The sequence below is a fragment of the Myotis lucifugus genome, unplaced genomic scaffold, assembly GCF_000147115.1.
Source record: "Myotis lucifugus unplaced genomic scaffold, Myoluc2.0 scaffold_1799, whole genome shotgun sequence".
Taxonomy (NCBI): Eukaryota; Metazoa; Chordata; class Mammalia; order Chiroptera; family Vespertilionidae; genus Myotis; species Myotis lucifugus.
The window spans coordinates 16,720-41,527 of NW_005872847.1; the positions used below are offsets into that span (position 1 = coordinate 16,720).

At 43.6% G+C, this 24,808-nt stretch overlaps 1 protein-coding gene across 5 annotated transcripts; it reads left to right on the forward strand.

The window, feature by feature from the left end:
* Positions 1 to 2,464: 2,464 nt before the first annotated feature.
* On the forward strand, positions 2,465 to 19,175 carry LOC102424496 (zinc finger protein 180). Of its 5 annotated transcripts, none has more exons than XM_023748779.1 (4): positions 2,465 to 2,555; positions 10,128 to 10,202; positions 15,374 to 15,497; positions 16,620 to 19,175. In XM_023748779.1, exons 1-4 carry the CDS (start codon positions 2,502 to 2,504, stop codon positions 18,329 to 18,331), a joined length of 1,965 nt encoding a protein of 654 aa, XP_023604547.1. In that variant the 5' UTR covers positions 2,465 to 2,501; the 3' UTR covers positions 18,332 to 19,175. The 5 variants fall into 5 exon arrangements, with proteins under 5 accessions (XP_023604547.1, XP_023604549.1, XP_023604548.1 ...); XM_023748780.1 differs by lacking the exon at positions 2,465 to 2,555 and adding an exon at positions 2,822 to 2,933; XM_023748781.1 differs by lacking the exon at positions 15,374 to 15,497 and having other exon boundaries at positions 2,495 to 2,555.
* The last annotated feature ends 5,633 nt before the right edge of the window (positions 19,176 to 24,808 follow it).

The following is a 24,808-nucleotide window of genomic DNA, read 5'->3' on the forward strand; positions in this document are numbered from 1 at the left end:
GACTGGTCATCCTGGGGCCCTGTAGATGGTGCAGAGCCCTAGGACACTCCAGGTTTGGTGGAGACACTAGGTTGGAGGTACAAGAATCGGAGCCCAGAAGGACAGAGCTGCAGCCGCTGCCATCAGATGGGCAGCTGCTTGGGGGGGGCGGGGCAGGATGCTGCCTGCATGACTATGAAGTAGGTGTTCCTGGGGCCTTTGCTCAGGGGCTACTCTGCTTGCAGGCACGAGCAGGCCCAGGTTGGTAGAGGGATGAGACGTGTGCTGCAGACTTAGGTGCTCATGTTTGGGTGGAGGGAAGTGGGAGGTCCCAGTTCCCATGGGGGCGGGAATCTCTCATGGGCTTGATCACCCCAGGCCAGTGCTCAAGTCCTGGGCTGCTTCGGGGCTCTGTGCTGAGCTACTGTGGGTGTGTTCTGATGTTTGGTGGCAAGCAGGCAGTGGACGCGGGTGACCCCAGAACTCTCACAGAGACTCGCAGGTCTCAGGTAGGTTGAAGCACAGAATGGGGGACACAGATTCTCATCTGAAGAGCAGGGACGGCACAGGACCTGCAGGCTGGCAGAGGGCCCAGGTCCTGGATGCAGGCTCTGGGCGTGAGCCTGCTCTGTGTATGCCAGCAGGAGGAGGGAATCTGGGCGGGGCCCTGGGAGCAGAGGCCTGGGTGTCCCGTTTTGGAGCTGGAGTTGTGGTTTGGGGCTGCTCCAGCTGCACTCTGCACGTGCGCTGGCCTGGGGGCACAGTGGGGAGGCATGGGCAGCCCTAGGGCCCAGATACTGCCTGGGGATGCCCAGGTGGGTAGAGGGAGCTGCAGATTCTGGGCTGCACAGGGGTAGGGCTGTACAGTCTCGGCACACACACAGGTGTGTGGGTGGGAAACAAGAGGCAGGAGGTGGGTATTAGATGAAGGGTGCTGGGGTCTTTGTGCAGATGGCACCCCGATCACAGCCTGATGATGCCCAGGTCGGTAAAAAGACGGGATCTTTCTGAGCTGCAGGTGCCCACGGAGGTGTTTGGGCAGAAATCTAGGCAGGTGAGGCTCAAGGAGGGGCCTGTGGAGGTGGGTGGAGGAAACAGTTTGGGTGCAGGTTTGGGGTGCAGGTGCACTGTGACCCATACTGAGGTGTTTGAATGAGAACCCAGTAGGGGTGAGAGGGTGAGTGAGAGGGAGAGAAAGGGTGGGAGTGGGGTGCATAGGGTGGGATTTGCCAGGGGCTATTCCGTTCTCCAGCCCAGAAACATCTAGTTGGTACAAAGACAAATGAAGCACACGTGCTGGGGTCTGTCAGGAGGCCACCATGCCGTCTTGGTTGCCAGTTCAGGCCTGAGGACATCCAGGTTGGTGGAGGGGCCAGGGCAGAGCTACAAATTCAGGACCCAGGAGGGTTTGGGGATGGGAACCCAGGCTAGCGCTGGTAGAAGCTGGTCAGCCCCAGAAGAGTGGAAGGACCAGGTGCAGCTGAGCTCTGTGCATGTGCTTGGCTATTTGAACAGGAAGTTAGAAGCAATCGTGACAGGTTGCTGGCTTCCTGCATGTAGTCAGGGAGTGTGATCTGGGGCCATGAATCCCAGAGCCTTGCTGCTTGCCCGAGGAAGAGATGCTGGTTTGGGGTACAGATTTCAGGTTGGGGAGGAAGGGGTCCTCGATGGGCTAGGTCCGTGGTCGGCAAACCGCGGCTCACGAGCCACATGCGGCTCTTTGGCCCCTTGAGTGTGGCTCTTCCACAAAATACCACGCACGTACAGTGCGATTGAAACTTCGTGGCCCATGCGCAGAAGTCGGTATTTTGTGGAAGAGCTGGTATTTTGTGGAAGAGCCACACTCAAGGGGCCAAAGAGCCGCATGTGCCTCGCGAGCCGCGGTTTGCTGACCACTGGGCTAGGTGTTTGCAGGAATTTCGGGACCCAGTGGGGAAGGGATGACTGATTTGTGCTGCAGATGATGGTGGTGGTGAAGGCTGCGTTTGGGCAGGACATGGGCTCACTGGTGCAGGATCCAGAGGCCTCCGATAGGGGAGGACCCAGTGTGGAGCCGCAGAGTCCTGGCCTGGGAGAGGGACCAAGGATCTCCAGGTACACGCACAGCTTTCCAGGCTGGAATCCGGGCAGGACCCTCTAGCCCAGTGATGGCGAACCTTTTGAGCTCGGCGTGTCAGCATTTTGAAAAACCCTAACTTCACTCTGGTGCCGTGTCACATATAGAAATTTTTTGATATTTGCAACCATAGTAAAACAAAGACTTATATTTTTGATATTTATTTTATATATTTAAATGCCATTTAACAAAGAAAAATCAACCAAAAAAATGAGTTCGCGTGTCAGAGGTGTCAGAGGTTCGCCATCACTGCTCTAGAAGCACACTTCTCATGGGAAATGCATCCCGGGAGCAGAGACTAACCAGGGACGGGGTGCCAAGGTGGACCTACAGGAGGGGGTTGTACTCAGGGTTACTCCCCTCGCAGCTCAGGACCTCAGGCCCCTGCCCGTGCGGGAAGGAGAGCATGGAAGAGCAGGAGGAGAAGCCCCCGGGAACCCTGACGGAGGCCTGTGTGCAGGTGAGTGAGCTTCCCTCCCCTTCCCTTCCCTTCCTTTCCCTTCCCCCGGAGATGCAGAGCTGGAGCCCACCCAGGCCCCACAGCCCAACCCTCTGGACTTGGGAGCTGTCCTGCTCTCTGCAGTGTTTGGGGGGCTTTTGGCGCCTGATTTGCAGGCTCCTGACACTTACACACGATGCATTTAATGAGGCTCCCTGCATTCCTTCACCCTTCTAACCCAGACGCTAACTCTTTCTGGGAGGAATTTGGCACCCTGTATCAAAAGCCCTTAGAATACGGAATGCCCTTTGACCAGCAACTCTTGGCTCTGCCTGAGAATGAGCGCTTGAAAGAATGTTTGAGAATATGCAACGCAAGAGGAGAGTTCGAGGCGTTATGGTAAGACCATGACAGGAAATACACTGTAGGCATTGATGTGATAATGCATATTTACCAACGTAAAGGGATGTTTATTTATGATCTGTGTTAAGTCACTAGCATTTAGAAATGACCACCTTTTTGAAAAGGGGTGTAGTGTGTGTGTGTATAGAAGATTTGTTAGGCCCTGGCCGGTGAGGCTCCGTTGGTTGGAGCATCGTCCTGTGCTCCGAAGGGCTGCAGGGCGTGTACGGGAGGCAGCTGATTGTTGTTGCTCTCTCACATCGATGTTTCTCTCTCTTTCTGTCCCTCTTCCTTCCTCTCTCTCTAAAAAAAATCAACAAAAACATATCCTTGGGCGAGGATTTGAAAAGAGAAAAAAAATACATTAAAAGACAGTAAATACACCAGTTAACAAAGATTAGCTGTCCTGTTACGTTACTTTCCAGGGGACTTTGTGTTTTCATTTATTTTATCCACTTGTACTTTTGTACAGCGCATTTTAAGGTTAAGATATTACTAATTGAAATCATTTTCCTACAGCAAATATTCTTTGAAAACATTTAATTTCTTTAAAATGTTAAATTAGGATTTCGCTTTCGCCTTCCTGAACAATGCAGCCCCGAAGCCATTAGGTGGGGCAGAGCTGGGCAGAGCTGGGCAGGCCTCTGCACTGAGGGGGGGCTCCCAGCTGTGGGTGTCACGGCCCGATGGGGGTGAGGAGGGCATCTCTGTGTGGAGGCATCAAGCGGGGCAAGGAAGGGGTGTTAGGAGTCAGAGCCCAAGTAGGCGAGGTAAGTCCACGTGGAAGAGGGGATCTCGTTTGGGGTGACGGGGCCAGAGCAAGTGAGAAGGGCATCCAGAGAGAGGAGCCCAAGTGCCGTGAGGGTGCCCAGCGTGGGTACCAGAGCCAGAGCAGGGTGACATGTGCACCATGTTGGGCCTGGGGAGGGGGGCACATCTCGTATGGCGTGTCACAGCCTGAGCAGGTTGAGGTCATCCATGCATGAGGGTAGCCTGGCATGGAGTATCAGAGCCCAAGCAGGATGGCGAGGGCTTCCCCACGGAGCCAAGTCTGGGGGCATGAGAGTGGGTCCATGAGAAGGGGCCACCTGGCCTGCAGAGTCAGAGCCCAAGCAGGGTGGGGAGGGCCCCCGCACAGGGTGGCTTCCTATGGGGCTGCAGAGCCCAGTGGGCCGAGGAGCATCCAGCAGAGTCTCTCCGTCAGATACGGAAGAGAAAACACTGGCATGAACTGTGGTGTTCAGTGGACATTGGAGTTATTGATGTGGCTCATGGCTTTCCGTCTGTCGATGTAGAAATACAGAGAAATGTGTGTGTGGTGTGTGCCATGTGTGTGTCACATGTTTGTGTGTGTGTACAGACACATACTCCTATATTCCCTAACTCTGGCCACTCTGAGGGCCTGGAAATACATAGAAGTGTGTGTGTGTGTGTGTATGTGTGTGTGTGTATGTACAAACACATACTCCTATATTCCCTAACCCTGGCCACTCTGAGGACCTGGGAGCAGTGACATTTTGATACCATTGTGCACACCTGGTGCCCAGATTTCGACTTCGACATGAATGCTGTGGGTTTTATGGACACACTGTTAATGGCTATTTAGTGTTCGATTTTTTGCTATTACAAATAGCACGGCTGTAAATGTTTTTGCATATGCTTCCTTGTACACATGCACAAGAGTTTTTTGAAAAGAGTCAAACAAATATAAATTTACATTCACATTTTTTATCAAAATTATAAGTAGAAGGCATTTTGATGTGACCATTGGCATTCTACTATAAGCTAGTGACTTCATGTGTTTTCTGGGAATCTTTCTTTTTTTTTTTTAATCTTCACCCGAGGATATACTTACTGATTTTAGAAAGAGGGGAAGGGAGAGGGAGAGAGAGAGGGAGAGAGAGATTGAGGAAAACATGGATTGATCGCCTCCCGCACGTGTCCCAACTGGGGATCGTAACCGCAACCTAGGTATGTACCCTGACCGGGAATCAAACCCACAGCCTTTCGGTGCAAGGACGGCACTCCAGCCAGCTGAGCCACATCGGCCAGGGCCCTGGGAATCTTAATGGTCCTTCTTCTGTGTCATACAACTGAATTAGCAATCTGTTCATTATAATTTGTACTTTCATCGCATGTTTTTTATTGCCTAGCCCGTGTAAAGCCCTGTGTGAGGCACTGGGGAGAAAGAGGATTTCGTTCTCATAGAGCGACTTGTGCTTCTTCTAGAGCCCAAGGTTACATAGGAAAAGCAGAAACATCTTTTTTCCCTTGTATTAGCTCCCTATGGTTGCATACCCCAGGACTTAGCAGCTGGAAACAGCCAGCATTTATCATCTCACACGTTTTCTGAGGGCCAGGCCCCTGGGAGCAGCTTGTCTGTGTGTTTCAGACGCTGGGTGTCTGGCGAGGGTGTTGGCTGGGCTGGGCCGCTGCCTCCAGGAGGTTGCTGTGTAGGAGGACCCACTTGCAAGGTCACTCACGTGGCTGTTGGCGAGAAGCCCCAGTTCCTCACCAGGCAGACATCTCCCCAGGGCCGCTTAACACAGCAGCTGGTTTCTCCCAGTGCACATGATCTGGAAGAGAGAGAGAGAGAGAGAGAGAGAGAGAGAGAGAGAGAGAGAGACCGAAAGTTTAAATGCACACACACCCAAGATGGAACCCACAGTGTCTTTTGTCATCTGATCTCGGAAGCGGCACTCCATCCCTTCCTCTGCAATCTATTGGTCACACAGACCCACTGTGATTTATAGTCAGTCGGTCAGAAAAGCACTTTTGTGGCAAGAAAAGCCATGTCTGCATTGTCACATGTTATAAATGTAATTTCTCTTTGCAGTGAGTTTTCACGATATGGTTGAGTCCATTAGCAGCTTGAGGTTGGAAGGGGTTCCCAGACCGAATACCAACGTGTGTGTGTGTGTGTGTGTGTGTGTGTGTGTGTGTGTGTATCTAGGTTTCCTCACACCAACAAGCAATTCTCTAACTCCAGCAAGGTGTCATTCAACTCAATTCTGACACCATCTGCCCAGAGATAGAATCAGATTCCACAGGTAAGGGGCTCGGTCCCACAACACCACCCTGTACTTCAGATGCCAGCTGCAAGCCGCGTTGTTATCTGTGCTTTTCTGACCGACTGACTGTAAACCACAGGTTCCCATGACCCCTCTTTGAGTTCAATTACTTTGCTAGAACAGCTCACGAAAATCGGGAAACCCATTGACTTACTAGATACCGATCTATTGCAGAGGATGCTAAAGGATATGAGTCAGCACCCAGATGAAGAGACGTGTGGGGCCAGGTCCTGAGGGAAGGAGCCGCTGTCCTCGTGGCCCCTGGGCCTGGCACGGTGACTCACGGAGGTGCTCTAGTTCCCAGTGTGGAAGCTGTTCAAAACAGGGGCTGGGGAGCTGTTCTTGGGGGCTTTATGGAGGCTTCATTACATAGTCATGATCGATCCAACCCCAGGCCCCTCTCCTCTCCCCGGAAATCATGGTGGGACTGAAAGTTCTAGTTCTCTAATGACATTGTTGGCTCCTACTGGCAACCAGCCCCCACCCTTGGGTGGGATTCAAAACTCATTTCATTAACAGAGCAAGAGAGAAAATCCTAAGGAGCCGTGAATTGGGAACGGTGGGTAAAGATCAGCTATATCTGAGACATACATTTTGGTCACCTGGGTGACCAAATATATATATACTAGAGGCCTGGTGTATGGATTTGTGCACATTTAAAGTAAATTAATTAGAAGGTGGCCTGTGGGGCGGGACTGGATGAGACGGGCTGGACACGCCCTGAAGCCAACCTCCCATGGTTCCTCCCCAGCCGGCCACACCTGGGGCAGCACTGGGGCTCAAAGGGCGTCTGTGGAGTGAGCTGAGTCCCTCCAGCAGGTGGGGTCCCTCGGCCTGGCCTGCAGGGATCGGACCGAAACCGGCAGTCCGACATCCCCCAAGGTGTCCCGGAGTGCGAGGGGGCATTCTACAAAGTTGCTGTCCCTCCGCAGCTCTTGTGTTGAGCATCTGCCCCCTGGTGGTCAGTGCACATTATAGCTACTGATCAGTTGCTTAGGCTTTTATATATATAGATATTATAACTATAAACCTACTTTTGCCCACCCCTGCATATATGTATAAGAAATACACACACACACACACACACACACACACAACACTTTTAGGAATTATCTGGTTTCAAAGTGATTTTTCAAGAGAAAAATATTTTGCTGGCTTCTGATTAAGGGAAATAAGTGTTATTAAAAAATAGATACAGTATTAAAACAGACTGTGAACTTGCTCCTCAATCCTCTCCCTCCCCAAAATAACTGCTTTTAATGCTTTGGAGACTATCCTGACTTTTCTGTGTATGTTTATATTCTATAAAAATCTGTTCATATTTTATAGATTGTTTTAGTTTTTTCATTCAACAATGTATTATAAACATCTTTCTGTCATTTATACACACAGATTGTCATTTAGGCAATCTGTCTCTTCTCTCAACTGCTACATAGTATTCATTTATCTGGATGAAGCATCATTTATTTAACCAGGCACTTAGTGATGGACATTATTTAATGCATCCTGCCTGAAGCCAATTCCAGCATGTTCATCAGGGCTGAATCATCTGGAGTAGCAAAGGCATTTCCCCAAACCTGAAAAGGGATGATTGCTTGCTGCCAGACAGCTCAGGGCATCTTAATCTACATATTATTGCCTCCTACTGGCCAAACACCTGAACAGCAGTAGGCAGTTCTCCAAAACCTGATAATCTGACAATGGACTCTGTATACGAAACATGACCCTTTGAAGTGTATATCTCCACCTCGCCTTAGGACAAATTGTGTTAATAAAAAGCAGGGGGTCCTGAGACGAGGAGATCTTAGTTTCTTTAGCTAGGCTCCTCTGACTCCCTATAATGCAGCGGTTCTCAACCTGTGGGTCGTGACCCCTTTGGCAGTCTAACGACCCTTTCACAGGGGTCGCCTAAGACCACCCTGCATATCAGATATTTACATTACGATTTATAACAGTAGCAACATTACAGTTATGAAGTAGCAACGAAAATAATTTTATGGTTGGGTCACAACATGAGGAACTGTATTTAAAGGGCCAGAAGGTTGAGAACCACTGCTATAATGCCTTTCAAAATTATGTTTCATCTCTGGACTCTTTATTAAGTTACACACAGCCCTTCTCCAGATTGCTGAACCCTTCTTGATGCTGGAACAAGAACCCTGGAAGCATCCTCCCATTTAGCTAGGATAATGTAACCCTTTAATGAGTTTTCTTGTACATATATACATCTAAGTGTAGTTTTTATTATTTGCCAATGAAATACAAGTAGGCTTATTGAATAGTATATCATGTTAAAAATATTTCCATTAAAAAGACAAAAATCAAGGAGTATCTATCTACAAAAACTGACAAAATCTGAAAAAAGTTTGTGCCTGAGTTAAAAATACTGTACCAGTATCAGTTTCCTAATTTTGACAGTGTACTGTGGTTTTGTTAATACTAGCATCAGGGGAAGCTGGGCTAAGGGTACATAGGAATTCTCTGTTCTATTTTTGCAACCTCTTACAAGTCTTAAACTATTCCAAATAAAATGTTATTTAAAAAATATATTGCTGCCCTGGCTGATGTGGCTCCGTTGGTTGAGCATCGAACTGAAAGGTGGAAGGTTCAATTCCCAGTCAAGGCACATACTCAGGTTGCAGGTTTGATCCCCAGTCAGGGTGCATATAGGAGGCAACTGATTGATGTTTCTCTCTTTCCCTCTCCTTTCCTCTCTCTCTCTCTCTCTCTCTCTCTCTAAAGTCAATAAAAACATTAAGAAAATAAAAATATATATATTGCTAGTTCAGCCCTGGCCAGGTGGCTCAGTTGATTGGAGCATTGTCCCGTGCACCAAAATGATTTCAGGTTTGATTCCCAGTCAAGGCACATACTGAGGTTATGGGTTTGATTCGTGGTCAGGGTGTGAACAAGAGGCAACTGATGTTTCTCTCTTACATCAATGTTTCTCTTTCTCTCTCCCTTCCCCCCTCTCTCTCAAATCAGTAAAAACACATCCTCAAGTAAGGATTTAATATATATATGTGGCCAGTGCAGAAAGGTTGGGTCAAGTTAAACTTCCACTAAGAGTATAAGAAGCTCTTGACCAGTGGGCCACCACAGGAGGAATTGTAAGCAACAGGCAAAAGAAACTCTCCACATGGTTGGTTACATACAGGGGCTTTGAGCAAATCAGTAAATTTAAGTGAATACTGGATGCAGGAGAAGGAAGGTGCAAATATGGAAAACAGGAAAGCTAGTATAAAGTGTGTTGAATTATAATTGGAGGTACCAGTGTGAATTGATGGTCTCTAACATATAAGAGATAATTATAGAAATAGAGGTTTAGTGTTATCTGATTTAAAGAGGTGAGCATCTCTTTGTATATTCACTGGCCATTTTATTGCTTCATAGTTGAGCTGCATTGTATTTTCCTTTGTCCATTTTTCTGTGGGAGCTACCCTTTTCTTACTGATTCGGAAGAAGTCTTAACAGTAGATTTTCTATTGGTGGTGCTTTATGCCAAACGTTTCATGAAGTTAACTTATTGATTTCCCCCTCCTTGATCATTCTTTGGTCATGCTGTATTCTGTCTTATCTGCTTACAATTCTGAGGTCCAGGGACTCAGGCAGGGATTCAGCTGTACATTTCTTTTCTTCTACATCAGGGGTCCTCAAACTTTTTAAACAGGGGGCCAGTTCACTGTCCCTCAGACCGTTGGAGGGCCGGACTATAGTTTTAAAAAACACCATGAACAAATTCCTATGCACATTGCACATATCTTATTTTGAAGTAAAAAAACAAAATAGGAACAAATACAATATTTGTATTTGCATGTGGCCCGCGGGCCGTAGTTTGAGGACCCCTGTTCTACATAGTGCCTGTGGTCACTCACTGGGCTGGCAGCTGGGCTGGCCTGGAAGGTCCACAAAGACACATGTCTGATGTTTCAGTGACCCTCCAGATGCCCCCCCCCCCCACATGGGTCACTTGAGCTTACCAAGGAGGGAGCAGGAGTCTGGGTGGTGGGATGCCTTAGAAACAGTGGTACGTCAGATCCTTGCCTACGCACAGTGAGGGTTTTGAGCTGTGACGGAGCTCCCTTTAATTTCCTTTCTCTCGTCTATTTTGCTTTCTCAGGACTCTCTCCTTCCTCAAGAGATTATCATCAAGGTCGAGAGAGAAGATTCGGGGCCAGTGGCCGTCCCATCCCAGGTGGGTTGGACACATGGCCTCTCTACATTGAGAAATGTGTGTGGCTGGTTGGTGGCAGAAGCCAGATTGAAGTGAACTGGGAAGTGAGTAGAAAGTGATGGGAATGGAGGTAAGAGGGGGCAACTTTTACAGAAATTGGGTGATCATGTGAAAGATTGAAGAGAGTGGTAGCTGTCAGGACATTTGAAGTTGAAGGCCTTTTTAAAAATTTCCTTAAAGGATTCAAAAGATATGACTCACAAGTGGTTGCAGGAAGGAGTTAGTGGGGGAAAAAGAAGTTAATAGTCAGGAGAGAGAGAAGATAAAACTATAAAGCAGAGTCCTTGATTAGTTCCAGGGGAATTCAGAGTATCTATACTTATAATAGGGTAATATGCAAATTGGTTAGGACACCATCACGTAACGACCAATCAGCAGGAGGGCGGGGCAGTGAGCTACAGGAGGGCATGGCAGCAAGCTACGAGTGGAGGAGAGCAGAAGGAGGGCAGGGCAGTGAGCTATGTGCGGTGGAGAGCTACAAGCGGCGGTGGGCGGGGCGGCCAGCTGAGGCAAGCGGCAGCGAGCTACTCGCGCACAGATTCGTGCACAGGGCCACTAGTATGTGAATAAATGGCTCTACAGAGGAAGAAGGACGCATAAAGGACGAATGAGGTTGAGGGAGTTACGTGAAAGCTTAGATTTGCCTCTGAACAAGCAGACGGAGTTAACTGTTGGCTATAAGGGTGGGGATTGGAATGGAGAGACGTGTGACATGTGTAGAGAAGTCTTAGAGTAGTAATTTTGGATTATGGGAGAACAAGCTGCTCCAGGAGGCATAGCAGGGCTGCTGGAGGATCTGATGGGATTATCCAAGGTAGTGACCATTAATTGATAACACTCTATCCAGCTGCTTCTGCAGATTTCCCCTCTCCCAAAGGGGAGCATTCTGTAACCTACTTTCCATAGATGGTACATTGACATTCAGATTGGTTTAGCTTTTGTAGCCACAAGCATTCAGTGGAAGCCCCATAGGTCAAGGTAATATTTAAAAGAGAATTTTTTAATATATTAAATGGGATTAAAATGAATGATCTCGACTCTAAACTGAATAATTAAGTCGGAAAAGATAAAGAGGACACTAACTAGAAAGGAAAAGAATATAGACTGATAGATAGTAATAGTAGACATTTCAATAGAGCAATGGCCCCAGACCATCTAAGGACGAGAAAGGTAAAGAGAGTAATTAAACAAGTAAAGTGGAGAAGTTGCCAGAGAGGATGTGGTTGGGGGACTGGGTGAAAAAGGCAAAGAGATTGAGAAGGACAGATTGGTAGTTAACAGAATAGTCACGGGGATGTAAAGTACAGCATAGGGAATATAGTCAATAATATTGTAACAACTATGTATTTCCAGTGCCAGGTAGGTGTGTACTGGAAATACTGTGGGGACCACTTTGCAAAAAGTATATGATTGTCTAACTACTATGCTGTACACCTGAAACTAATACAAAACAACATTGAATATAAACTGTAATTGAAAAAAAATTTTAACCTGATGTTGTAATAAAAAATAATAATGTGATGTAATCAAAGAGTAGGCAGTTCTATGTGTGTGATTTGAGAGGTAGAGTACTTTATGTTAAGTCTGGGGTATCACCCTAAGAGTGGGGCGCTGAAGAGCAATTTTAGGGTCTGGGAGTTTGGCTAGCCATGTGAATTGATGACTGAGAACACAGCCTCTGATGTCAAGCAACTGTGAGGTTGTAAACCAGCTACCAACTTTAGGCATATGTTAATTTCTCTAGTTCTTCATCTGAAAAATGGTGCTACTAATAGAATTTTCTCACAGGACCTTGTGAGAATTGAATGGTAATTTGTGTCACGGATAAGCGCACTGCCTGGCACTACACAGCAAGTGCTTTCTTAAAGTCAGTTACTTTTATAGTATTATCAGAGAACTCTGCAAGTGGATGCTAAACTAGTAGACCAGTCATTTTCAACCAGGGTGCTGCTGCAGGCTCATGGGTGTGCCGTAAGAATTTTTAAAACATACATATCTGACTATTTAGTCAGGGGCACTGACTTCTTTTCTCTTAGATTGTCAAATTAAAAACTGACAACAGCCAAAACAATAGCCATCCAGTGTGAATGCCCTATCTTGAACCATAAATATATAGGTCATATAATAGAGTTATATCTTATTGGTCACGTCGCACAGTAAGGTTGCGATTGGTTAATTCTTGGTACCAGAAATCCATATATATACCTGGTGTTTTTTTTTTTTTTAAAAAAAGTCACTTTGGAGCAAAAAGGGTAGGTAATTACTATTATTTTTTGTAAGTTAATAAAATTATACCTTTTTTTGTCAGATTGGCAAAAATGTAATATATTTTTTTGGTGTTCCTCAGAATTTTAGTAATTAGTTTGTATGTGCCATGAGATGAAAAATGTTGAAAATCGCTGCAATAGACAATGGAAGGTGAAACAATTCAAGTTCTTGAAATGGGAAATGAATCATGGGTATTATAAGTCTTCAGGGGATGGGCGTGGTGGTTCCAGAGGTTGGTAGGACAAAACTAAGAAGTATGGTAAGTGATAAGGGTTTAAATGTAACTGGGAGGACTCACACCCGCCCCCTTGGATGGGAGAGCATGACCACCCTAAGCCTGGGATGTCTGTGGCGGAAGGAGTCCACAGGGGGGAAGGTATGTTTCCTTTAACACAGGGATGTAGAGGGAATATTAGGTGAAGATGTTGAAGCTGTAGGATTACATTATTATAGCAGATGAGTTCCCAAGGACACAGTTGAAGGGTTTGAGAAGGACTGGGAGGAGTGGGGATTTGGGGCAGGTGAAGCAGAATAGAGTAAGTGGGGATAGAAGTTCAGAAAAGCCAGTATCTACATATCGAAGGACTTTTTTTTCACATGGGTATGTGATAGGCCCTTTGAGTTTCAGGTGAGAGGAGAAGACCTAAATCAGAATTTGGACCAGACCCAAGACACCCATCAGAAAGAATGTATACACCTCAGTGTTCATAGCAGCACAATTTACAATAGCTAAGATCTGGAAACAGCCCAAGTGCCCATCAGATAAGTGGATAAAAAAGTTGTGGTGCATTTATACTATGGAATACTATGCAGCAGTTAAAAAAAAGAAGGATCTCTTATCCTTTGAGATAGCATGGAGGGACCTGGAGAGTATTATGCTAAGAGAAATAAGCCAGTCAGAAAAAGACAAGTATCACATGATCTCACTCATATGTGGAATCTAATGAACCAAATAAACTGATGATCAAAAATAGACTGAGTCATAGAAGCATGAACAGACTGTTGAACTTCAGAGGGAAGGTAGGGGATGGTGGGTAGGTGGGAAGGAATCAACCAATGAACTTGTATGCATATATGCATAAACCGTGGACACAGACAATAGGGTGAAGGCCTGGGGCAGGCTAGAAAGGGTTAATGGGGGGGAAAGGGGGACATATGTAATATTTTCAACAATAAAGATTTTAAAAAATAGACTTTGGACCAGGATTATTTGGATATATTATAAAGTCTATTAATTCTATTGATTGATGTATTGACATAATTTACTAAATATATATTTAGTATTTACTGTACACCAACACTATGCTAAGCACTGGAGTAACAGTTGCAGACTATAAATACCTTCTACTTTCCTTCATGGACTGTAGCCTAGTGACAAAAAATGACCATTATGCAGATGATAAGAAAGTGTGGAACTTTGAGAACATGTAGCTGGGATGGAGTGGGAGGTGCTAGTCTAGTATTATTTATTTGATATTTGAACAAGCTTAATGTAGGTACCTACATTAAATAGCAAAAAGGAGTACATATTTATTCAAAGGAAGCATGGATTAGAGGTTGGAAAACAGGACTATAGAATAGATCCATATTCAACAGAGGTTACAGTTTGCAAACGACATTTCTCAATTCCATTTTGGGCTAATCATGAAAACCTTTGAGATTTGGTGAAATTTATGGCTCCAACATAGAAAAATGCAGTACAGCAGCATTTCGCTTGGAGTGTCTTGGGATTCACAGACCCTGCGTCCCATTCATGAATTACAGCTTAATAAAATCTGGTCTATTTTAAAAACCTTTAGTGGCCAGTGGCATTCAACTTCCCCGACTTTTGCTGCTTTTAGGTAAAGACAGGTCACCCTCAGCACTTCTTTTTTGGATCAAAATTCCTGCCCAGTAGTTTTAGAAATAGGTCCTTTCCTGCTCAGAGGAGGCAGTGCTTTGTATATGGCAGTAATGCCTGAACATCTAAAGGCTCTACAGTGCAGGTCAGTGTAGACAAATAGAACTGTCATCTGAAGACTAAAGGTCACATTGGCTGTCATTTAATTTCTCAGAGTTTTCAGATAATAATAATTGTTAATGTGATTATATTCATCATCACAATTAACTCAACAACCCAATGCGTTGGGTATGATTAAGCCTAATAAATAGAATAAACTCACCATTAATACACAGATTGTCACATTAGATTTTTTTTTTTAAGTTCAGACATATACTGTTTACAGGTGAGAAAACCCAAGTCTCTTTTTTTTCCAAATCCAGTGCTTTTAACCTCTACTTCATTAAGGTCCACATTTCGTCTAATACTTCAGGCACCAGCAAAGTAGAGCCTGGAGCCAAATCCAGCCTACTACCTGTTTGTGTAAATAAAACATTTTATTGTAATACAGCTACACCCATTTATCTTCTATGGCTGCTATCTTGCTACAGCTGAGTGGTTGTGACAGACTGTATAGTTTGAAAAACCTAAAATGTTTGCTCTTTGGCCTTTGATAGAAAAAGATTTGATCCTTGTTCTGTTAGTTTCTTGGTAATTTGGAGGGAATTCCTATGTGGGAATTCTATATACCAGTGAAAAAATAGAAGGAAGCATTTTCTTCAAGGTGATCAAGAGAGAAATTGTATATTAGTTCTTATCTGGTGTTTCTCTTTGGGGTTGCAAAACAGATCCAGCATCCAAAACCCAAAAGGGCTCACCTAGAAGACACATGTACTCCTTGACTAGAATTCTTTGAATGCTGCCTATCTCAGTACAACTTCCGGGACATCAAGTTTCCTTTCTTCCATCTGTCAAACTTTTCTTCCTCTATAAACATTAAAGGGAAATGATGCCCAGCTGAGCAGGAATGTGTGTCCTGTTTTAGGAAGGCGTAAACTTCAAAATTGTGACTGTGGACTTCACTCAGGAAGAGGGCATTTTGAACCCTGCTCAGAGGACCCTGGACAGAGATGCGATCCTTGAGAACCACAGGGACTTGGTCTCTTGGGGTAAGAATATGGTCCCCTTTAATGAAGTCTGTATGTTGAAATTATTTCTTATTGATTGAGAATTTTGCAGTTCAGAGGTAAAAATGGCTTTGGCCACACATAGATTTTGTTTGTGCTTTTTATTCCCTAGTGAAAATTTAATTTAATTTAAATTTGTAAGGTAGAAAAGGTACAGTTTCTTTGGTTTGAGCTTGTTTAATCTTCATGATTCCCAAAGGCCAAAAACTAGGACCAAATTCTGCAGTAACTTTCCTGGTCTCCAGCCCAGGCACCCAAAGTCCTATATCTTTCCCTACCAGCTTTTCAAACCAGACACAATTTCCCAGTTGGAGCAATGGGATGAGTATAAAAAGAATTTCCCACACATATATCCTGGTGAGAAACAGACACAAAGGAGTCATCATAGGTATAGAAGGTTAGATTGAAAAATCCCCATAGGGCATGCCACATTTTTCTTCATTTCCCATTTCCTAGTGGATTATATACATCACCACTTTTCCAGATACTCTTTAATGCTTGGCTTAGTCAGCAAGGCTTATGCTTATGAGCTAACCTCCATTCTCTCTCAGAATCACAGGAATCCATGGGGCCATATTAACCTTAAGGCATCTAGGGAATGCTGGGATAACAGTGTCCCAATTCTTTTTCCTGGTTCACAGTTGTAGTTTGCTTGTGTCTTACTGACATAGGCTATGCTAACAAGTTTCATGCTTTCAGAAATTCCTAGGAATGTAGACACTAATTTCTATTTCATTGAACATGTGTTTAGCACTAAAGAGGGTAGAAAGGACCCTTTATTACTTTGCTAAGAATTGCAAAATTGTTTTATGATTCTTTTAGTCTATATAAGTAATCTTATTTTGGAACATGGAGATTTTGATTTGGTGTCTAAAGTCTTACATATTCAGTAAAATTATGATTAAATTATTCCATTTTAATGCAGTGTTATACTATTGGGCTGTGGTAGTTTTCTGCTTATTGCTTCATCCCATCCTCTTGATTCTCAATCCAGATTATAATAGCTGAAAACAAATCTACATGTATTTTGCATCCTTTCTTGTCAGCTTTATTTCACTATTCCAACATTTTTTGGCTATAATATTTTATTTTTCTTTCTTCCAGACTTGGCAACTGCACTTGGAAGAAGAGAATCAACATCAAAGCAGAGAATTATTGATGATGAACCATCCCATGGAGTGAAATTAGAAAGGTTGACAAGAGATGATCCTTGGTTATCTTCATGTGAAGAAGTTTGGATTTGTAAGGATCAGTTGGAGAAGCAACAGGAAAAGCAAGAAAGACTTTTTAAGAAAGTGGCATTGATTCATGAAAGAGTCTGCAAAAGTGATGAACTTGAGGAAAAGAGTGGTCTGAATTCCAGTTTTCTTTCACCCCAGATGATACCCATAAGAAACCATTTCCATAAACATGTCTCTCATGTTAAAAAATTACATCATTCTGTTGTGGACAGTCATCAGATGATTAATGACAATGAGAAACTATGTGAAAATAATGAATATGGAAAAAAATCCCAGAGCATTCACCTTATTCAATTTACAAGAACTCAAACAGAAGATAAATCCGATGGGTTTAGTAACAATATTCAATCTTTTAGCCATGGTACACCCGTAAATATACATGAGAAAATACATGCAAGAGAAAAACCCTTTGATGTTAAGGAATGTGGGCAAGTTTTAAACCATAGCATATCCCATAATGAACAACAGAACATTCCTGTTGACTATAATTGTAGTAAAATCTCTGAGAATTCATTTCTTGCTCCAAACATGAAAAATTCTGAAGAGAAACCCTTTGAATGTAACCAATGCAGGAAATCCTTCAGCTGGAGCTCTCATCTTGTTGCACATCAGAGAACTCATACAGGGGAGAAACCTTATGAATGTAATGAATGTGGGAAATCCTTCAGCCGGAGCTCTCACCTTGTTTCCCATCAGAGGACTCATACTGGAGAGAAACCTTATAGATGTAATCAGTGTGGGAAATCCTTTAGCCAGAGCTATGTTCTTGTTGTGCATCAGAGAACTCATACTGGAGAGAAGCCTTATGAATGCAGTCAGTGTGGAAAGTCATTCAGGCAGAGCTACAAGCTTATTGCACATCAAAGAACTCATACGGGAGAGAAGCCCTATGAATGTAATCAATGTGGGAAATCATTTATCCAGAGCTATAAACTTATTGCACATCAAAGAATTCACACTGGAGAAAACCCCTATGAATGCAACCAATGTGGAAAGTCCTTTAGTCAGAGTTATAAACTTGTTGCCCATCAGAGAACTCACACAGGAGAAAAACCCTTTGAATGTAATCAGTGTGGGAAATCCTTCAGCTGGAGTTCTCAGCTTGTGGCACATCAAAGGACTCATACTGGAGAGAAACCCTATGAATGTAACGAGTGTGGGAAATCTTTCAACCGCAGTTCACACCTTGTTATGCATCAAAGAACTCATACAGGAGAAAAACCCTATGAATGTAATCAGTGTGGGAAGTCGTTCAGCCAGAGTTATGTTCTTGTTGTACATCAGAGAACTCATACTGGGGAAAAGCCCTATGAATGTAGTCAGTGTGGGAAATCCTTTAGGCAGAGTTCATGCCTTACTCAACATCAGAGAACTCATACTGGGGAGAAGCCCTATGAATGTAATCAATGTGGGAAAACATTCAGCTTGAGTGCTCGACTTATTGTACATCAAAGAACACATACTGGAGAGAAACCCTTTACATGTAATCAATGTGGGAAAGCTTTCATTAACAGCTCTAAACTTATTAGGCATCAGGCAACTCATACTGAAGAGAAACCCTATGAATGTAACTAGTTTGGAAATTTTTTAGCCAGAGTATATTCCTTCATCCCTGCCTCCCTTCCAAGGAAGCATATGTGTTAGAAAAACATGGATAAGATTAATGTATGCAGAAAAGCTTTCCATTAGCCCTATTACTATGTATCTGGAAATTTGTTCTGGAGATGAAAGGAGGGACTATGGATCACACTTTTTTCCCCAATATGTTTTTACTGATTTTAGAAAAGCATCGATTGGCTGCCTTCTGCACACCCCCTACTGGAGATTGAGCCCAGAACACAGGCATGCACCCTGCCTAGAATTGAAGAGGTGACCTTTCGATTCATGGGACAGTACTCAACCAACTGAGCCACTCTGGTCAGTCAGGATCTCACGTTTTATTTCATAATTCTGCATACAAAATCAAACAGTCTTTATGAAACATTCTGAGCAAGAGTAATACATTTTGGCACTTTTCCTTGCAGAAAGCACTTAGAGACAATTGCCATTAAATGGACAATATGCTGTGGAGTGATTGCCAATGATATTGACCTCTTTTCCAATAAAGAGTAAATGAGAATGCTATCACTGGTGGTGGTGTTGAGAAGGTTGAAATATTGCTGTGGTTATTAGAAATTAGGCTGGAAAACAGTAGTTCAGTGTATCATCTTACAACATGATTTCTTCACTAACTACTTTATATTCTCTTTCATGCAGCACTTTCTCTTATATAGAGGATTTTGTAAAAATTAGGAAAATGGCTATGATGCAAAGTGAAAAATGCAGAACAAGAGTTTGGAGCATTTATTTCTAGAACCATTGTGATAAGATATTTGTGTGTGGATCAGAATTAAAAGGGATTTTAGGTGTGTTTATTTGACTTTTAGGTTTATGCCTGGTCTTTTTGAATACATACTATTTTGACATAATAAGTGATATGATGAGTAAAAATTAGTCAAAAGCAAGCAAGAAAGATTTTCATTTCCTTTGTCCATTTAGGAGAGGCCAGCCAGCCAGATAACAGAGATTCCTCAGGGTTCTGAAGTTTCCATTTGGATTAGTATGATTAGGACACTTGGGTACAACTTAGAGTTCTCAGGAATATTCCTCATTGAAAATAAAATATTTTCATGGGAATGTGGTATTGGAAGTTTAGGCCAGAAAGGATTTTATATATCGGGACTGAGATGCATAGGCAGTGTAAGGATAGGTGGGCTCCCCCCCACCTCCCTTCCTCTCCCCTCCTCCCCTTCCCTCCCTCCTCCCATTCCCTCCCCCCTCCCCCTCCCCTAACCTCCTCCCCCTCCCTTTACCCCCATTCCTTCTCCCCCTACCTCCTACCCCCTACCCCCCAGCAAACAAGGTCAAGGCATCAGCAGACTCAGCACCAAGGGACCCACTTCCTGGTTATCAGGTGGCCATCTGGCTGTGTCCTCACTTGGGAAAATAGTGGGAGAGAGGTCACTGGGGCTTTTATAAGGCTATCAATCCTACTTAAGAGGACTCTACCCTCATGACCCAGTTGCCTCACAAAGGCCCTCACCTCCTAACAATCACATAGGGAGTTAGGATTTCAGCATATGAATTTTGGGAGCACACAAACATGCAGTCCCTAATAGGCCAAACTCAGCTTCTAACATTCTTCACAGAAAATGCTCATTGATCAGTCCAAATTGTCCTTCGGGCCAGTGTTGTTCAGCATCTGAGTTTATGACAAATGATAAAATAGGCTCATATGTAGGTTCATACAGGAAATAAAACCTTTACTGGAATGATGATCTGAAAACTACAGGTTTCATCCCACACTGACTGAAAAGGGGCATCTAAATTCTAGCTCAGGCCCCTCGCTGGCACTCAGAACGTGGCCTCTTCATTAGCTGCCTCTCTGGTGGGTAGGCCATGAGCTGGGAAATGACACATAAAGATGCCATTAATAAATGTGCCCATCCTCAGACATACTTGGTCACGTTTATCATTGAAGTGAGCTGATTTTTTATTTTTTAAAATACATTTTATTGATTTTTTTTACAGAGAGGGAGAGGGATAGAGAGCCAGAAACATCGATGAGAGAGAAACATTGATCAGCTGCCTCCTGCACACCCCCTACTGGGGATGTGCCTGCAACCAAGGTACATGCCCTTGACCAGAATCAAAACCGGGACCCCTCAGTCCGCAGGCTGACGCTCTATCCACTGAGCCACACTGTTCAGGGCGGGAGCCAATTTTTTAAAGTGGGATTATTGACCTTCCACCTTAAGTGAGACCTCATTTTCTCTATTAAAGCTTAGGAAGGAAACAACATTTTAAATGAATATGGCCCACCTCATCACGTGGGGATGGGGTGGGGCAGGCAAAGTGTAAATTATCCAGGATACAGACCATAAAGGGGAGAAAGGCAAGGAGCAACTCTCAAGCAAGGTTTAGGAACCAAATGTCTAAGTAGGAGTTTAGTTGGAATTTCTTTTTCCAGTTTCGTTTCCTTAATCCTCCTGCTTCTAACAGTTGCTCCCATTGTTCAAGGTTGGAGAACTGCACACCACTCAGGTTTTTTCAGCAGATCTGCTGGAAACTGATTGAAAATATGGGCTCACTTTCTCCTGTGGAAAAGAGTACTCCATCTACCACGCGTCCAATTAGACTATAATTGGTTTCCTGCCACCCCACCCCTTGGTGGAGCATCACCATACGACCATAAATTTGTTAGTAGCTCTTTCCCGTGCAGCTGGCACTCGGTGTAATTTTACTGGTTAGATTTGAACTTTATGAATCTGTGTTATCATAGCATTCAGAAAGACATCTGACTTTACCCTAAAAGGTCCTGAATATTGTTACTGGGGAGAGAAAAGACTGGATGTTTTTATAAAGAATTGTATGTGTTAATCTACATAAATCAATAATGCTATTTCTCAGTTCCTCTAAGGGCCACTGCAGTCATGATGCTGAAACTCTTATTAATGAAAGTAACTCGATAATGAAGGGGTTGGGATGTATTTGAGAAGTATATTACAATAGGATTGGAACACCTACAAGCTAGAAATACTTTTAGGCCCATTGGGCTGGGGTAAACTCAGATACTTATCAGTTTACTTATTAACCTGTATCCAACTGGTTGAAAAGTATTATTCTGAGCTAAATCAAGCCCAGACACATGGTGAGACGCATGAGGATTGGAAATCAAGAACAAGGCAAATAGATTCCCAATTTAGTAACAGTGTTACTTATGAGAGGGGCCTCCACACCAATGTAATAAAATTATTATTTTTTGTAATCATTGTGCCGGATGTCACCAATTTATTCTTACAAGGTTGTCAGAGGAGTCTGACAACGGGTCTCCATTAACTTTGGCTTAAGGAAAGGCCGACTCCATATGCTCTGCCTGAAGAAGTATGCTTTCTATTTTTATTTTTTATAGGAAGATGCAAGGAGTGGGCGCTATGGAGGGTTCAATGGGAAAGTCTCACCTGATTCTTGTTCATCGAGTGGGACATCACCAGCTACAACAGAAAAAGTTCCCAGCTACTGTAGGGGTTTGCTTACAAGAACTCTAAAGGTCGGTGTTTCCACGATTTTTCTCAGGATGACAGTGAGCAAAGGGACTCACTTTTTTAAAAAAATATATATTTCTTTATTGATTTCAGAGAAGAAGGGAGAGGGAGAGATAGAAACATCAATGAAGAGAGAGAATCATTGATTGGCTGCCACCTGCACGCCCCCTAGTGGGGATTGAGCCTGCAACCTGGGCATGTGCCCTTGGTCGGAATTGAACCCAGGACCTCCCAGTCCACAGGCCGACACTCTATCCACTGAGCCAAACCGGCTAGGGCCGTGGTTGGCAAACTGCGGTTCATGAGCCACATGCGGCTCTTTGGCCTCTTGAGTGTGGCTCTTCCTAAGCCTTAGGAGTACCCTAATTAAGTTAATAACAATGTACCTACCTATATAGTTTAAGTTTAAAAAATTTGGCTCTCAAAAGAAATTTCAATTGTTGTCCTGTTGATATTTGGCTCTGTTGGCTAATGAGTTTGCTGACCACTTTTCTGCTCTTCTCCTTGCCTGTTCCTCACGGTTGCTGCCACACCTCCACTAGCATTTCTTCATATAGTGAACATCCTAACAGGAAGGGAGGGAGGGGCTTTTTTTCTCATCTTGGAGAAAGCTCTTCCCCCACAATCCCTCGGAAGACTTGAGCTAAGTAGGTGGGGTTGGGGAAGTGAACATCTGACATTTCAGCTGGAAGGTAGGCAGTTCGGATGACTCCAGATGGGAAAATGGCTTCTGCCACCAATTTACTTCTCAAAGCTTCAGAAGCCACGGAGAGGTACAGCCATTGTCCTTAACCAAAGGCACCAGAATGTGGCCCTGTGGCCTCCCCTCCGTGTCTCTTCTGTTTGAGAAAATCCCTTTGCTTCTTGTTATGTATATTTCTTCTTAAGATGTTTATGGAGAAATGTTTCCCAAGTAAAAGAAAGCGAGATGGAATTTGACATGGGAGAAGATCTTTTGAGAAAAATCTTATTAGCTCTCACCACGAGTTCTAGGTCTTTGCTCACAGAAAGTTTTTTTTATAAGTGGGGTAGGGTGGGGGGCGGGTGCCCTGGCCGGTGTGGCTCAGTTGGTTGGGCATTGTCCTGAGCACTAAAATGTTGCTGGTTCCATTACCTTAAGTGAGAGCTGGAGCCAGCAGGGCAGGTTATATTCACATATTGGGCTTGTGCTTGACAGGGCTCTGCCTTAGTGTCCAAACATTTCCAGGTTTGGGGTTCGATCCCCGGTCAGGGCACATGCAGGGATCAACCAATGAATGCGTAAGTAAGTGGAACAACAAATGGATGTTTCTCTCTCTCTCTCTCTCTCTCTCTCTCTCTCTCTCTCTCTCCCTCTCTCTCTCTCGTCCTCACTCTCTAAAATCAACAAAAAATTTTTAAGATTCAAGAGGCAGTTCTCAGGGGAAAAAAGAGGAACAACTGTAATAATCTGAACAATAAAGATTTAATTTAAAAAAAAAAGAGGCAGTTCTCAGACCACAGAGCAGACAGCAGTCTTCACTCAGTCGAGGAGACACATATTAGAGTGCAGAGAGACCAAGAAGACTAGAATTTGTGACTTCAGAGATATGCAGATGAGTCCTCTCGAGTCTCTCATAATGAATTGAAGTATTTGGGAATTCAACAACACACTTGGTAATATATTATCCATGGGTCAAAGAAGAAATTACAAGAGAAATTAGAAAATATTTTAGACTGAACAAAACTGAAAATACAACATACCAGTACTTGTGGGATGCAGTCATAACTAAGGAAAATTTTATAGCATTGAATTCTGGCTTTAGAGAAGAGAAAGGTCTCAAATCTTTCACTTCCAGAAACTAAAACAGCCTGCCTGACGTTGCTCAGTGGTTGAGTGTTGACCTATGAACCAGGCGGTGACTGGTTACTGGTCAGGGCACATGCTTTGGTTGCAGGCTCAATCCCTAGTGGAGGGCCTGCATGAAGCAGCCAATTGATGGTTCTCTCTTATCATTGATGTTTCTATCTTCCTCTCTCCCTTCCTCTCTGAAATCAATAAAAATGTACTTTTTAAAAAAGAAACTAAAACAAATTATGCTCAAAGAAGGAAATGAGCAGAAATCGATGAAATAATAAGAAATGGAAAAGTGATTGAGAAAATTAATGAAACCAAAAGCTACACAATAAAATGGATAAACCTCTACCCAGAATTAAAAGACAGAAAATACAAATTACCAATTTTAGAAATAAAAGAGGAGACAGCATAATAGGTTCCACATACATTAAAAGACTAATAAAAGAATACTGTATTATGAACAACTTTATGCCAATAAGTTTAACAATTTGGGTGTGATCAACAAATTCCTTGAAAGATACAAACTACCAAAAGTTCCCTGAAGAAGAAATACATAACAGAGATCATTTTGACTGTTGCCAGATGGGAGGGGGGTTAGGGGATGGGTGAAAAAGGTAAATGGATTAAGACGTACAAATTGGGCCCAGCCAACATGGCTCAGTGGTTGAGCATTGACCTATGAACCAGGAGGTCATGGTTTGATTCTAGTCCAGGTGTATGCCCTGGTTGCCGGCTCAATCCCCAGTAGGGGGTGTGCAGGAGGTAGCCAATCAAAGATTCTCTCTCATCGATATTTCTCTTCCTTCCTCTCTGAAATCAATAAAAACATATCTTTTTAAAAAAGGAAAAAAGTACAAATTGGTTGTTACAAAATAGTTATGGGAATGTAAAGTATAGCATAGGGAATATAGTCAACAATATGCTAATAACTAGGTATGGTGTCAGATGGGTACTAGGCTCATTGTGATCACTTAATAAGGTATATAAATGTCTAATCACTATGTTGTACACCTATAATATAATATCGCATGTCAAGTATTAAAAAAACTAGTAGATATTCTTAATTATAGTAAACTTAAAGAGTTTTTTATAACAAAAATAAACTTCTGCTCTGACACAAAAACTAAGCAGTTAGAAAATAGAATGATAGTA

Coding starts and splice junctions, on each gene's coding strand:
- LOC102424496 (XM_023748779.1), top strand. CDS start 2,502: ATGGAAGAGCAGGAGGAGAAGCCCCCGGGAACCCTGACGGAGGCCTGT. Junction 2,556..10,127: donor TGACGGAGGCCTGTGTGCAG/GTGAGTGAGCTT, acceptor TTGCTTTCTCAG/GACTCTCTCCTTCCTCAAGA. Junction 15,498..16,619: donor CAGGGACTTGGTCTCTTGGG/GTAAGAATATGG, acceptor TCTTTCTTCCAG/ACTTGGCAACTGCACTTGGA.